Raw genomic sequence first — 12,441 nt, forward strand, 5'->3', positions numbered from 1 at the left:
GCTATTATATAAGCCCAGTAGCTTATTTCAAAAAGAGTATAAACCACAAAAGCATTTTATGATTTATACAAAAGAGGTAAGAAATGTTCCATTTTTATCGTGTTACTGGTATATATTTTTTTGTCTGGATCTTGTTAGATAACTGTAAGTATAATAATGTTTTATCTGATTCTCCTAAACATGCAATTAAAGTACATTAGTACCAGCATATTAGTTTATGTTCATTATTAAATGTAAAAATATAAGAACTCTACATTAATGGAACATAAAATTTAAGATTTTAGTTACACAGAAGTCAGGGAATTCAGATGGACGGTTCCCATAGCAACATATCTCTTCCTCTTTGTGTTTTTCATTTCAGTAGAACCTTTCATTACTTGATTGCACCATACATTGTATCGTGCAATTTCATCATGAAATTTCATCATTATATAACTGTGCAAGAGAAGAGAGTGAAGGTTGTCTTCACTCAACACTTTCTAACTTTAATGTTTCTGTTGCACGGAGAGCAAACTGATGCTTAAAATTAATCAGGCCCATAAAGTAAATGTTCTCTGCTTTTCTGGGGCTCCCCCTTAAATATGGCCAGGTTCTTTGAAATGGCTGTAAATGATAAAGCAGTTGAACACAATAGCATATAATTCCTTTATAATTGGCTATTGTCTGCTTTGCCACATAGATAGTGGAAAATGAAGGGTACTTGTGGGTTTTGTCTTCTGACAGTGGAATATAATTTACCAAATTACAACTTTGGACTGTCATGGACACTAGTGGGATTATTAGTTAGAAATCATTGTGGTGGCCTCCAGATAACATAACAGATATGGGAATTTTTAGAAGTAGATTGGCAATTCTGAGTTTTTCCATACTGTAAACTTTGATTAAAGATGAAGAGCCAGCAGATCACACTTTTCGTGACACAGATAAAGATAGTGATTAACTCTGCAATAGTTAGGTCTTTGTTGCGGAGGATATCAAAATGGAACAAGCAAAGTGGCTGGTCTGAATCTTTGGGGGAACTTTTTAACCAGCCCGGTCTTTTTAATTTGGCAGCTATTAAGTAAGTATTTGCAAGCCCAAACATCAGGCCCTAGTGACCGTGCTAAGAAGAAAGGAGATACCCCTACACAAAGATGAGCAAACTAGAGGATATGGTGAATCAAAAATTGTATTTCTAACCTTCTCCACTCTTCCTGTTGAATAAATGCTAAAAGAAGATAATAATACCACAGAAACAGGATTAGGAAAATGAAAGGCTTCTTCTGCTCAAAAGCCTCCAAATTGCAATGATTTCCACTGCCTTGATAAAATCAGACCTGGCTAGTAGTGCCATATTTTCTTTTGTGCTTTTGTAGTGATGATAAATTTTGCATGAAATGAAAGTAAATAGTTGTTTATACTTCATTTAACAGCAGCCAATATGTCACAAAGTCAGCACTTCTCCTCCGAGATTTATAGAGCAGGATTTAGGCTAAATTGCTGGCATGAGATTTCAGCCAAAGGTTGTTTTCCTTTAACCATTTTGTTTTTCAAATGCCTTGGCTGGTTTTAGGTTATTGGAGTCCAATATAATTTCTTGTTTAATTGCTTGGAAGAAGTAGAGCTTCCGTACTTCAAAAATGGCTTATTTTCTTTAAAAATAACTGAAATCTGGCTTGGGGTTTTCTAGAATGCAATGCACTATACAATTGTGTAATTTTAGCCTCTTAAAAATTCCCTGAATAGTCATTAAAACTTTGGAAACTAGCTAATCTCTAGGAGGATGCGATAGGTCTGGCTATTTTCCAGAGTTTGCAAGAGGCTGTGACAGCTTAACATGGTAAGAAAAAGACTACGTCAAAGACTTTAGCCTGCTGAAACCCATTTGGTCCTCTTAAGGACTCAACTCTTTTCCAATGCCCAGAATCAGCCTCTGCTTTTAAGAGATGACACAGAGAAAAAGAGAAGAAGAAAAATTGTCACAGAGATCAGAGAGCTTGTGAATGTTGGCCAGTGCCACTTTTAGTACCAACTGGTATCAGATGCATTGCAACACAGAAATAAAGGATATTTATGAGAGGTATAATGTGGTAGGTAATGATGTGGAAGAAAGCAAAGTAACAAGCAAGGCAAGAGAACAGGCAAAACTGCAGTATGTATCTTGAGAGATAACGCTAAGATGCTTGGGATCATTATATTTGTCCTGAATACCACTCAGTAGTGTAGTGCAGGGGATAAGTATGTCACTTTCAGCCTGCTCGCCTCTCCAGAGGAAGACTCAGTATGTGAGTGTGTGTGTTCATGTGCCTATGCAGTCTATCAGTCTGTTCTTCTGTCTTTTCCCTTGTAACTCTTTCATTTTTTAATTCAGTGCCAAGAAAATCTGGCGCGCAAGGAGGGGTCTCAAAGACAATGGAATTCCAGCAAGTTGGAAATTATATGTTCTTGTGCAGAGAAAGAGAACCAGAAATTACTCCCAGAAAGACTCTTGGCTGAAGGCACCATTGCACCATGAGTCCTGACACACAGAAACTACAAAGAATCAGCAGAAGGGTGGATAGGGGGCAAGAGAAGCACCAGGAAACCCAGCCACCAGAAATCTTCTCTGGATATTGCACTTTATCCTAAATTTACAGAGAACTAGGCATTACTTCTTGCCATTACAAGCCTGGGAGCTGTGCCTCTGACTGCGGCACACTTGTGGAAATTTCTGTTGCCTAACCTTGCTTCAACTCATTGAAGCATGTTCTTTTTACTTGTTTTCTCTTCGTGGGAGGGTGCAAAGAAGGGCAGGATGGAGAACTGCGCTGCATTAATGAGGGTGATTAGCAGTGCCAAGCCAAGGTACCAGCCAAACACACTGTACTGCTGGGTTACTGCTAATTTTAGGTAGAATTCCATCATGATTTTGCTAAACTTGGTCTTTGGCCTTTCTGACGCTGCATCTTCTCTGCCTGGTGTGACAGCAACTTGCTTTGTAAGGATATGGAAAAAAAAGTAAATATTTATGAAAATAAAAACATTACTATGTTGGGAGGGAATCTCTTCTCTTTTTGGAGAGCACTACAAGACATACATTGGGTTACATTGCCTTTCTTCCTCTGATCATCTGAAAGATAGTAGTGTATTCCTGAGCTTCTACAAAACACAGAAGTGACTGTTTCACATGAGACCTAAGTAGACAATCAGAGAGCTTTAGGGCATGTGAGTGTGTGAAGACAAGGTGCATCTTTCACCTAGGTACAGTCTTGTGAATGCAGCAGGCAAAGATCTGGGAATGATGGAAAAGAGTCAAGAGACTGCAAAACGTTCCCCCTCCTGTCTTTTCATGTTACTCTTCATCTGGTGGGATAACAATTGTGCACCTCCCTCGCTTGAGTCCATTGAGTTGCAGCAATGTTGACTCCTTGGAGAAAAAAAACCAAAGAGATCCTTGCTGTTTATAAATAGAGGAACTGGACTGTCATCTCAAAGCTTTGAGTGGAGAGTGCAAACCAATCCAGCTTATATCAGTGTCATTCCTCAGAAGCTCCATGTGAGTCAGCAGGGCTCCATCAGTGACTCTGCTGAGTTCAAGGAAAGGTCCCAAATATGCTGATCTGGATTTCATGTCTGCAAAGCTTGATCAAATGGATCTCAAAAATAGGATATTTTACATATTTGGAGTGCAACTATTTTGTACTTACATGAGGAGAACAACGTTAGTTTAAGAATGTTATTCTGATGAAAAGAGTAATTTCACTTTTAAGATGTCCTATTTTATCTATTAAATCTATCAAAAAAGCTGATTGCGAAAGTGTTTTGTAACTGGCTTGTTTCAAGCTAGTGGCAGTAGAAATCATACATGATTATGTCAGTTCTGCTAGTTAGCATTTAAAAGATAAAGGAGAGATAAGAGGGAGTGGAGAAGCATAGAGAATGATTCAGGCTGGTTTAGCTCTTAAGGTTTGATTCAAATGCATTTATAATTGTCTGTGTGTCAGTTGTAGCTCATGGTATTAGATGTGAAGCCTGTATAGGTGCAAAGTTTGAAAAGAAAGATCTACATTGAGACAGTCTTCCAGATTTGCCCATTCTTTTCAGAGGTCCAAGACAAGAGTCTGGATAGCTGCGATCTCTTATAGCAGACCACCATCACTTTGCTGACTTGCTGAAAATGCGAGTTTTAAGGGGGACATCTTCACAAGAACAGCTTTTGCAGGAATGAAAGGGCTGTGTTCTTAAGTCTTGGGTAAAATGGAGAAAATTGAGTCTGATTTTTAATAAATAAATGCAATACTACAGAAACAAAGTATGATATTATATTACTTGCCGACCGCAATGGTGGTAAACTGTGCATTGTTACAAAAGAAAATAATTAGGAAATGTACTTTTCCAAAAGGAACATAAAACTCAGGTGAAAGGCAGACATTCTGAGAAGGCGAAAAAAGAGATGAGTTAGAGCATCCCACACTAATACACAGCATAACCATAGCCACACAAGGGTGGTATCTGTGTTGTAACTGACATTGTTCAGCCAGTTTTCAAGTCAGAAGGAACTGCAAGCAGTCTAATAAAAGCGGTAGCAGGCAAATGGACTCTTTGAAGAGTTTCTGACTGTTAAATTCTTAAACTTAAATTTGAGAAATCTTACGAATGTTGACTTTGTGTATTATTGCTTGAAGTCCACATAGACTTGCTCCTCATGTTTTTTTACCTTAACAAGTGACTCTTCTTTGGTCATCTGTCAAGGCAGAGCAGTTAAAACCAGTTTGAGGCCAGACTACCATTCTGAATTGTTAGCTACTGATTTCATTCTGATTTTAAGCTTTTTTATCTCCATTATTTATCTTGGAGATGATAATAATCGTTGTGAGAGTTGATTTGAGCTGCTCAACCTGAAATTCTTCTGGTTTGACTTTTCACTAAGCATCTGTTTTAGCAGTGCTTTTTCCTGTACATTAAGCTTTGGCACTGTGCATTTGTAGCACTGTAACTGGAGTCAATAAAAAGTAAACACCGTGTCTAGAAGCTCTTAATCGGTACTTCACAGCCACATTAGCAACTCTGTCCTATCAAAAGCATACACTTAGGAATGGCAGCGCATAGCTAATGTCATCCCTTACTACCTTTTCAAAGGAAGAATTCAATTTAGATACTTCTTCTTCTTCTGTGAAGAACATGAATTCCCAAATATGTTGTGTGGTTTGTTTGTTTTTTTTCCTTTCTTCCACCTGTGTCTCTCTTTATAGAAAAGGAAAACACCAGGGTATTCCACTGTAAACAGTATGCGCCTTTTGCTTTTAATGTTCATTCTTTTTAAGTGGATATATATGTTAAAATAAATTGCATTCTGGGTGGGTGTCTTAACCCCTTGATGCTATCAGGTGTGGTGGGAGGAGGGGTACTAGCGCAGGCACTTTGCCAGATTGCCAGTTTCATTCTTTTTTGAGTAATTGCAGTTTCAGAAGAAGGTTTGTGTGGTCCTCCCACTGTTAATTGAAGACCTACAGCATCAGCGTGGTGGATCTACAGTCACTTTCTTTCCCTACAGCATGACATACCTTCCATTGTTGGGCAGTTTGTGTTACTGTAATACTTATGAGTTTTTCTTGCAGCCTATGTCAAAGATTGAACTTTCCAAATTATCTATTTCAGACGTTGAGAAAGAAAGGACTTAATGGCTGTGACAGTCCAGACCCCGATGCAGACGATTCAGTAGGTCACAGCCCTGAGTCTGAGGACAAGTACAGAAAAATTAATGAAGATATTGATCTAATGATCAGCAGGCAAAGATTATGTGTAAGTACTCTGAGCTCCCTTTCATTTTTTTTACTTTTTGATATTTCTCTGAACCTGGCAGGCATTGAACAAGAAAGAAAACAAAGGTTGTGAAAGCCCTGAACCTGACTCCTCTTACGCTCTCACCCCACGCACTGAAGAAAAATACAAAAAAATTAATGAAGAATTTGATAATATGATCAAGAGCCATAAAATACCTGTAAGTACCAAAGGTTAGATGGCTGGCTGCTGATAACTGCTGCAGTAACAAAACATAACCCTTTCAGTTCTGGCTTCTTAAGGAAAACATTTCAGCTGGAAACAGGCTCTAATAGCTCAGTATATAATTAAACACTGTGGTCAGAAAATTTCACATGACACATATCTTTCTTCCAAGTCTCTACCTCTGACACACAGACAAAGCCTGCTATAGATGAAACCTACAGAAGGAAGTGAAATATACATATACACGTTATATTCACTTGATTTACAGAACTGTTTTACCACACTACTCGCCCAAATTAGACCTAGAAAATAACGATGGAAATCTTTCTTTGTGGACAGGCTAACAAACCCACAGAATACTTTCTGTGGTGGTATAGAAAAAAAAAACAATGTAGAACTGAAATTCCTTTATATATAGTAATTACTGTATTTTGTGCATGTCACTTCAGTTCTCAAGTGTCTCTGCTAAACTCAGTTGCAGTACTGAAGGGTTACAGCTACTTGCTCGCTGCAGAGAAACACACTGCATGAGAGCCTAATGGTAGGATTCAGACATGTTTGTGTGCTGGGGTGATTTTATAGCTTTATCAGAGAATTTGCTTTGACCTTATCAGCATTTCTTTAATGCTTTAACATGAGCTAAATTTTGTTTTAACCAAGTCAAATTTCTAACCATCAGTCATATGCCTTGCCAGATATCTGAGAGAAATAACTCTGCATGTGCTGTTTTGTTTGCACAAGACATACAAGCGGAAAATACTTTGTCATTATGTTTTAATATTACATTTATAAAGCCATCAAAAAAGAATGTGGAGGCTTGGAGGTTCTATTTGGTCCTCCATCTGAATGTGCGTGGAAGACAGGGTAGCAAATCAAAGATTTACCCAGATCCAAAGAAGCAGCTGAATTTGCATAAGTCTTTGCCTGCTTCTAGAAGAGGTCACTTGGATCTGTTCATTCCTCATTCCCACATGTAGGTTGTATGGTTAGCTGCCCAAATGGATGTCTGTATACTCAGAATGAGCAAAGCCTCTTCTGTAATACTAGTCAATTGTGCATACAAAATATAATAGCTAAGCTGAAGTTGCCTCTTAAGGAAGCTCTGATTCCGTCTCATGCAGTGTAAGCGTTCTTCACATTAAGTCTCAGCAGAAGGATTTTCACTCAAGTTACATAAAAATTGAATAAGTTCTCACATCACAGCCAACACATTTTTGCAAAAGGTGTTAAATAATAAAGATTTTTGCAGAGATCAGAATGGTACAAAAATTGATATTTTAGTATTTGAAATGGCTGGTAAAGAATGCCCAATATGTATATAAAATATCAGGAAGGAGTACATATATATTCCATCTTTTTTTACCTCCCTATTCATTTGCTTCTTTTGCATAGTTGTTTTTCTCGGAAAAAAAAAAAAAAAACCAACTCTAAAGCTGTCACCATGGATTTGGTTTCTCAGGATAGAACTCAGTTTGACAAACAGTGACTGCAACATTTAGGGTGACTGTTATATGCTGGAATGCTTAACACTTTTTCATGTCAAAATCTTACCAATTGCCATTCTTTCCCCCTTTCAAGGATGACCTTCGGCTTGTTTAAATCAAAGTGACAGAATTTTCAATCAGATAGTACTTAACCAAGCCTTGTCTAACTTAAAAATTGTGTTTGGGATAGTCCTTCAGATCCTCTGTCTCCTGCTGCTTGTTTTTGTTCAAACAAAGCAGTATGTTATAACCATTTGAAATCTTAAGATGAGAAAAAAAAAAAGCCTTGCAAAAAAACTCATTCCTGTAGTAGTGAGTTCTATTGCTTTCCTTGCCTCCATAAGCATTTGCGAAAATCATCTTTTTAATAGAAGTAGGAAAGTTCTAGGAATCAGAAACAACACAGTTAATCTAAATATGGTACGTCACTTTTGTTCTCCCAAAAATTAATGTATTCGCCCTCTCATTGCTTTCATTAAATTCAACCTTTTGGCATCAAATGCAGTCCTGCTTCAGCAATTAACTTGGTTTCCTGAGCTTGTGTTTTGGGTATAATGTAACTTCCTATAATGTAACTTCCTTGCAGGGATGCTACAAGGTATAATGTATTACTTTGCTGTGAAATTCAGAGATGCTTCAGAGACACAGAACTGCAAAATGTTAGCATTTCTTTTCATGTAAGACAGGATATCCCTTCTTTGAATACCTCACATGCAGACCTCAAGGTCTGTGTGCTCCATCAAGCTGCTTACCACAAAAGGGAGAATCAGTAGGTGTCCTGCCCTAATGCAACAGCAGCTCCTTCTCCTGGCATAAGCTGAGATGTAACAGGCAATATGGAGCTCAAAGCTAGTGCATAATGGAAACTTGTAAATATAATCTGTATTATAATATACATAAAATGTGTTCTATTATATACAATAATATATTTAACTCTACAAATCAGTATAACTTCAGGGAAGTCAGGACAGTTGTATTCATTTACTTGTGATCATCAAAGGCAGCCAAGAAATTTGGGGGGCAAGAAAGCAAAATTGAACAAAAAGTCACCAAGTCGAGTCATTAAATCACCACTTACAAAATACATAAAACAATGCAATGCCTATGTCTGGTCTTGTAACAGAATAAAGCTGTTGCCAAATAAAAACAAAATTGGCTTTTGCTCCTAACAGCTAAGGCCAATAATGTTTCCTCAGATAATTTTCTATGGATAAGTATTTATATTGTTCTAAAGCATCTGATGATAATTAGACATTTATTTGTAGTTTTCGTAAGAGTGATGAAAGCCAAAGAGACAGAAATAGTCGACTAGAAGGGAGCTATAAGTATCTCTGTCTCTAAACAAATGAAGGTCTGGTTGAACATGGGAGGGATAAAAACAATATTTAACATAGAATATTTGGTCCACTAATTTCTGAGGAGTTTGAGTCCTCAACACTTTGCACAGCACACCCCAGCTTGTGGAGCACGTACCTAACACAGCGTGTGCTGTACGCTGGCGGTATCCTCTAGGGTGAGCCATCTGCTTGCTTTGGCACTTTTGTCCAAAGGAGAAAAGACAGAGAAGAATAAAAAGCAAAATGTGACAAACTGCACACACGCTAGAGCAAGGCTGCATCTATGTTAGTAAATTAGCAAATGGCAAAGAACGTACCAAGGCATAGGAGGTGCTTATCTCTGCCCTGAATTGTTTGAATCGTCCCTGGCATGCTTTTGGCACCAGTCAAAATAATGGTCTCCCAGACTATTTCTGAGCTCTGTTTGGTTGTTCGCCCAGGCCAGGAACAATTCCCAGTTGATAGTTTTATGTACTCATGATGGTTTTGAGATTGAGAAACCTTAACAGTATGGATGTGGAGTGCTCTGTGGCCTCAGATGGCCTCAATTCCCAGGCAAGTTTCATTTACTAATATAGATATTACGCAAGTGCATCATAAGCTTTAACATCCACCAGGCCTAGCTGGAATAGATATGCCCCGTGACTTACCACCAAGAATGACTAGGGAATCTGCAGCAGGTTGCAGTTCTTGGTGAAGGACATACAAGACTGTAACAAAATTTGGGCAACCAGAGCAGAACTGTAGCTAGAGACTTACTGTTTAATACTGGTGTTTATACAGACAAACTTCTCTCTCTAACCTTTGATTCCTGAGGAAAAGAAACAAAAACTACTACATTTCTGATATAGTGCATGTTGTGCTGCAAAGCAGAGAGTTAGTTAACTGACTTTGCCCAGAGAAAGTTGCCTTTGAAGTACTCTGTAAATAGATGTAAGTATATCCAGACAGTAGATAGAATGGTGAAAATGAAACTGTTACTACAGAAATGATGACTAGTGAGACTGGCAGCCACAAAAGCAACCAAGACTGGAGCTCTTTTGTGCTATACTAATGCAGAAATAGAATATTCCAGTCATTAAAGGGTTTGGTTTGTACATGGAAGAAAGGCAGAGCATAATAATGAAAGCAGAAAAGCCTATTAAGGATTGGCAAGACCTTCAAATTTGCATTTCTATCCATGTTTTAGTTTAGATAACTCATCAGAAATCTGGATTAGGAAAATAAATTAAGAAAATAGAGGCAATATTAGTGTCTACCTAGGCTCAGAGTGCAGGTTTCACAGATTTCATGACAGGTGAAGAAAATATTGCACAAAGTGGTCCCCTGTGAGTAACACTCATCTGGCATAGACTGGCACTCAAGAGGGTAGGATCACGTTCTTGAAGCTACCAGGCAGTGGAATCTCCACCACAGCCCCAAACGTTGCAATAACAAGAGACTCTATGTTGGCTTATTCATGTCTTGGATCGGGTTGGAGGTGAAGATGTCTATCCTCATTGAATGCAGCGGCTAAAAGCTTATGAAAAGGCAGAAACCAGCAGCAGCAGCAGTTGACTTTGAGCTCTAGGAGCAGCCACATGCTTCTGACTTACATTGGATTTGGAAACATTTTGGGTTCTTCTGTGGCCAGTGAAGAGAGTGTTTTCCTTCAAAACATACCGTCAGGCTAATAAAATCTTTGAAATTATGCTATGTCAACCTTTTTACACTGAGCCTAGACCTCAGTCATGATGTACAGTGGTATTTCTTTCTTTGAGGAACCTGGTCTAGTGGAAAGTGTCTCTGCCTATGTCAGAGGGGTGGAACTGGATGATCTTTAAGGCCTCTTCCAATCCAAACCATTCTGTGATTCTATTATTCTATGTAACATGCAGTTTTTCCTTTGAAAGACAAGTAATACATGCAGCTAGCAAGCTAGACTTCCAACTGTCAGAACATCTGCAGGCAAAAAAAGGTTGCTCCTGAAAGAAATAAAGAATATGTTTCAGCAATTACATTATTCATTACATAATCATTTATTCTGAGGTTTTTTCTGTTTGTGAGACACAAACATTTTTATGTTTCAGGATCCATACACAGACCCAGCAGCACGTGTAGTTTTGCTTCTTACATACTGAACACAGAGATTTCCCAGACAAATCTCCTCCCCTTCCCACCCCACTTAAGCAAATCAACTCTATGGAAAACGTGGCCCCTGAAGTACCTTTGTGCTTCTTGGCAAAGGGGAGCGAGTCCCAACATGCAGTCCCCTGGCTGGGGAGTAATGCAGCCAGATCTGTCTGCTTGAGTGCCCTACCTGATCTCAGCCGTTATACCATGGGCATCTCTCACAAAACCAGGCCACAGACTACATAAAGGGTTTCAGAGCTAAATTAACGGCTTGAAATAAGTCCCAAGGCATTTGTGTAATGTATCCTTCACATCAAACCCTGAACTAAAATCTTGCTGTGAATTTCAGTGGTCAAGCAAAATGTTTCCTCTATATTTAGAGCAAAATGATGTCTGCCCCTAGAAAGGGAAGAGGACAAAATAAATAAAAAAAAAAACCAAACTGAAAGGATAACCGTAATTTGATGGCCAGTGGTATAATACACAGGGTGCAGCCAACAGCTCTGGCCAGCCAGAGAAGAGACATGTGGGTGGCACAAGGTCAGGGCGCCTTGGTTGCCTGACACAGCAGATTATGTGCCCAGCTCTCAACATACTCCCTCTATGTCCTTGAAGACTTACCAGTGCTATTAGCTGCCAGGAACAAAACTAAAATCTCTGATTTCCTCCCTCTGATGATGTTACAAATCTGATTTAAAGAATTTTTTATGGATTTGGGCTCTTGAAGTTTATGAGATTTTTAAATGACAAATTAAGAGTTACTTTGTTTGCATTGAGGTATTTGAATATCTAAAATGCTGGCAGGTAGTTCAAAAAAAGTTTTCTTTCTATTCACAAAGGCAAGAAATTAGTAATTTTTTAAACAGATAATTTAAATATGAAGATCTAATGCATTTAAATGCCACCAGAGTCATATATTTTAGAGAAATCCAGGCAACTACCACCCAAGAGAACTGAAACCAATAAATCCACCAACTGACCAAGAAAACATGAGCTGGGCTTTCTAAGAGGATAACAAGGATTGGGTACTGCATCTCCTTACACCCTCTGTCATAGTGGGCAATGATTTGGTTTTTTGTGAAAGGGATTCTTGCAAAGGAAAATGGCTCAAGAGGGGATCTTGCCTCACAGCATGAAAATAATGTATTGAAAAGGCATCAGCAAACACTACCACCACCCCAAAAAACCCCAATGAAACCAAAAAAAAAGCACACGAAGAACCTAATGACTGGTTGTATCTAAACTTCTTGTATTTGCTACCGGTCCCTGAGAACTTCTTTTCTTTTAAGCCCCCCCCAAGCAAAGATAGAATCTTTATAAAAGGTAATGTACTGTGTTGGTGCCTTTAATGTGATTTAGGATCATTCCGGTTGCTAAAGCAACAAAGCTGAAATTAAAGCTTTCCCTTTTGCATTCCACCCCTTCTAATTTTTCTCCATGTGATGAAGTCATCATAATCATGTACCTTTGATCTTGCAGTCATCTGTGACACTAGATTAAGATATCACAAGTGAACAATTACAACTTCATAGAATGAAAGAAAA

General features: G+C 38.4%; 1 protein-coding gene across 12 annotated transcripts in view; it reads left to right on the top strand.

The window, feature by feature from the left end:
- Window positions 1–12,441, top strand: part of MEF2C (myocyte enhancer factor 2C) — a 161,997-nt gene that overhangs the window by 97,560 nt on the left and 51,996 nt on the right. For 8 of the 12 annotated variants that reach the window (XM_054053586.1, XM_054053585.1, XM_054053590.1 and 5 more), the window contains one exon: window positions 5,617–5,760. In XM_054053586.1, coding sequence (XP_053909561.1) covers window positions 5,617–5,760 — 144 coding nt within the window. Of the gene's footprint in view, window positions 1–5,616; window positions 5,761–5,821; window positions 5,960–12,441 lie in introns of all 12 variants that reach the window. The other 4 variants (XM_054053588.1, XM_009562935.2, XM_054053592.1 and 1 more) reach the window with 2 other exon arrangements.

The sequence above is a fragment of the Cuculus canorus genome, chromosome Z, assembly GCF_017976375.1.
Source record: "Cuculus canorus isolate bCucCan1 chromosome Z, bCucCan1.pri, whole genome shotgun sequence".
In the NCBI taxonomy this organism is placed as follows: domain Eukaryota; kingdom Metazoa; phylum Chordata; class Aves; order Cuculiformes; family Cuculidae; genus Cuculus; species Cuculus canorus.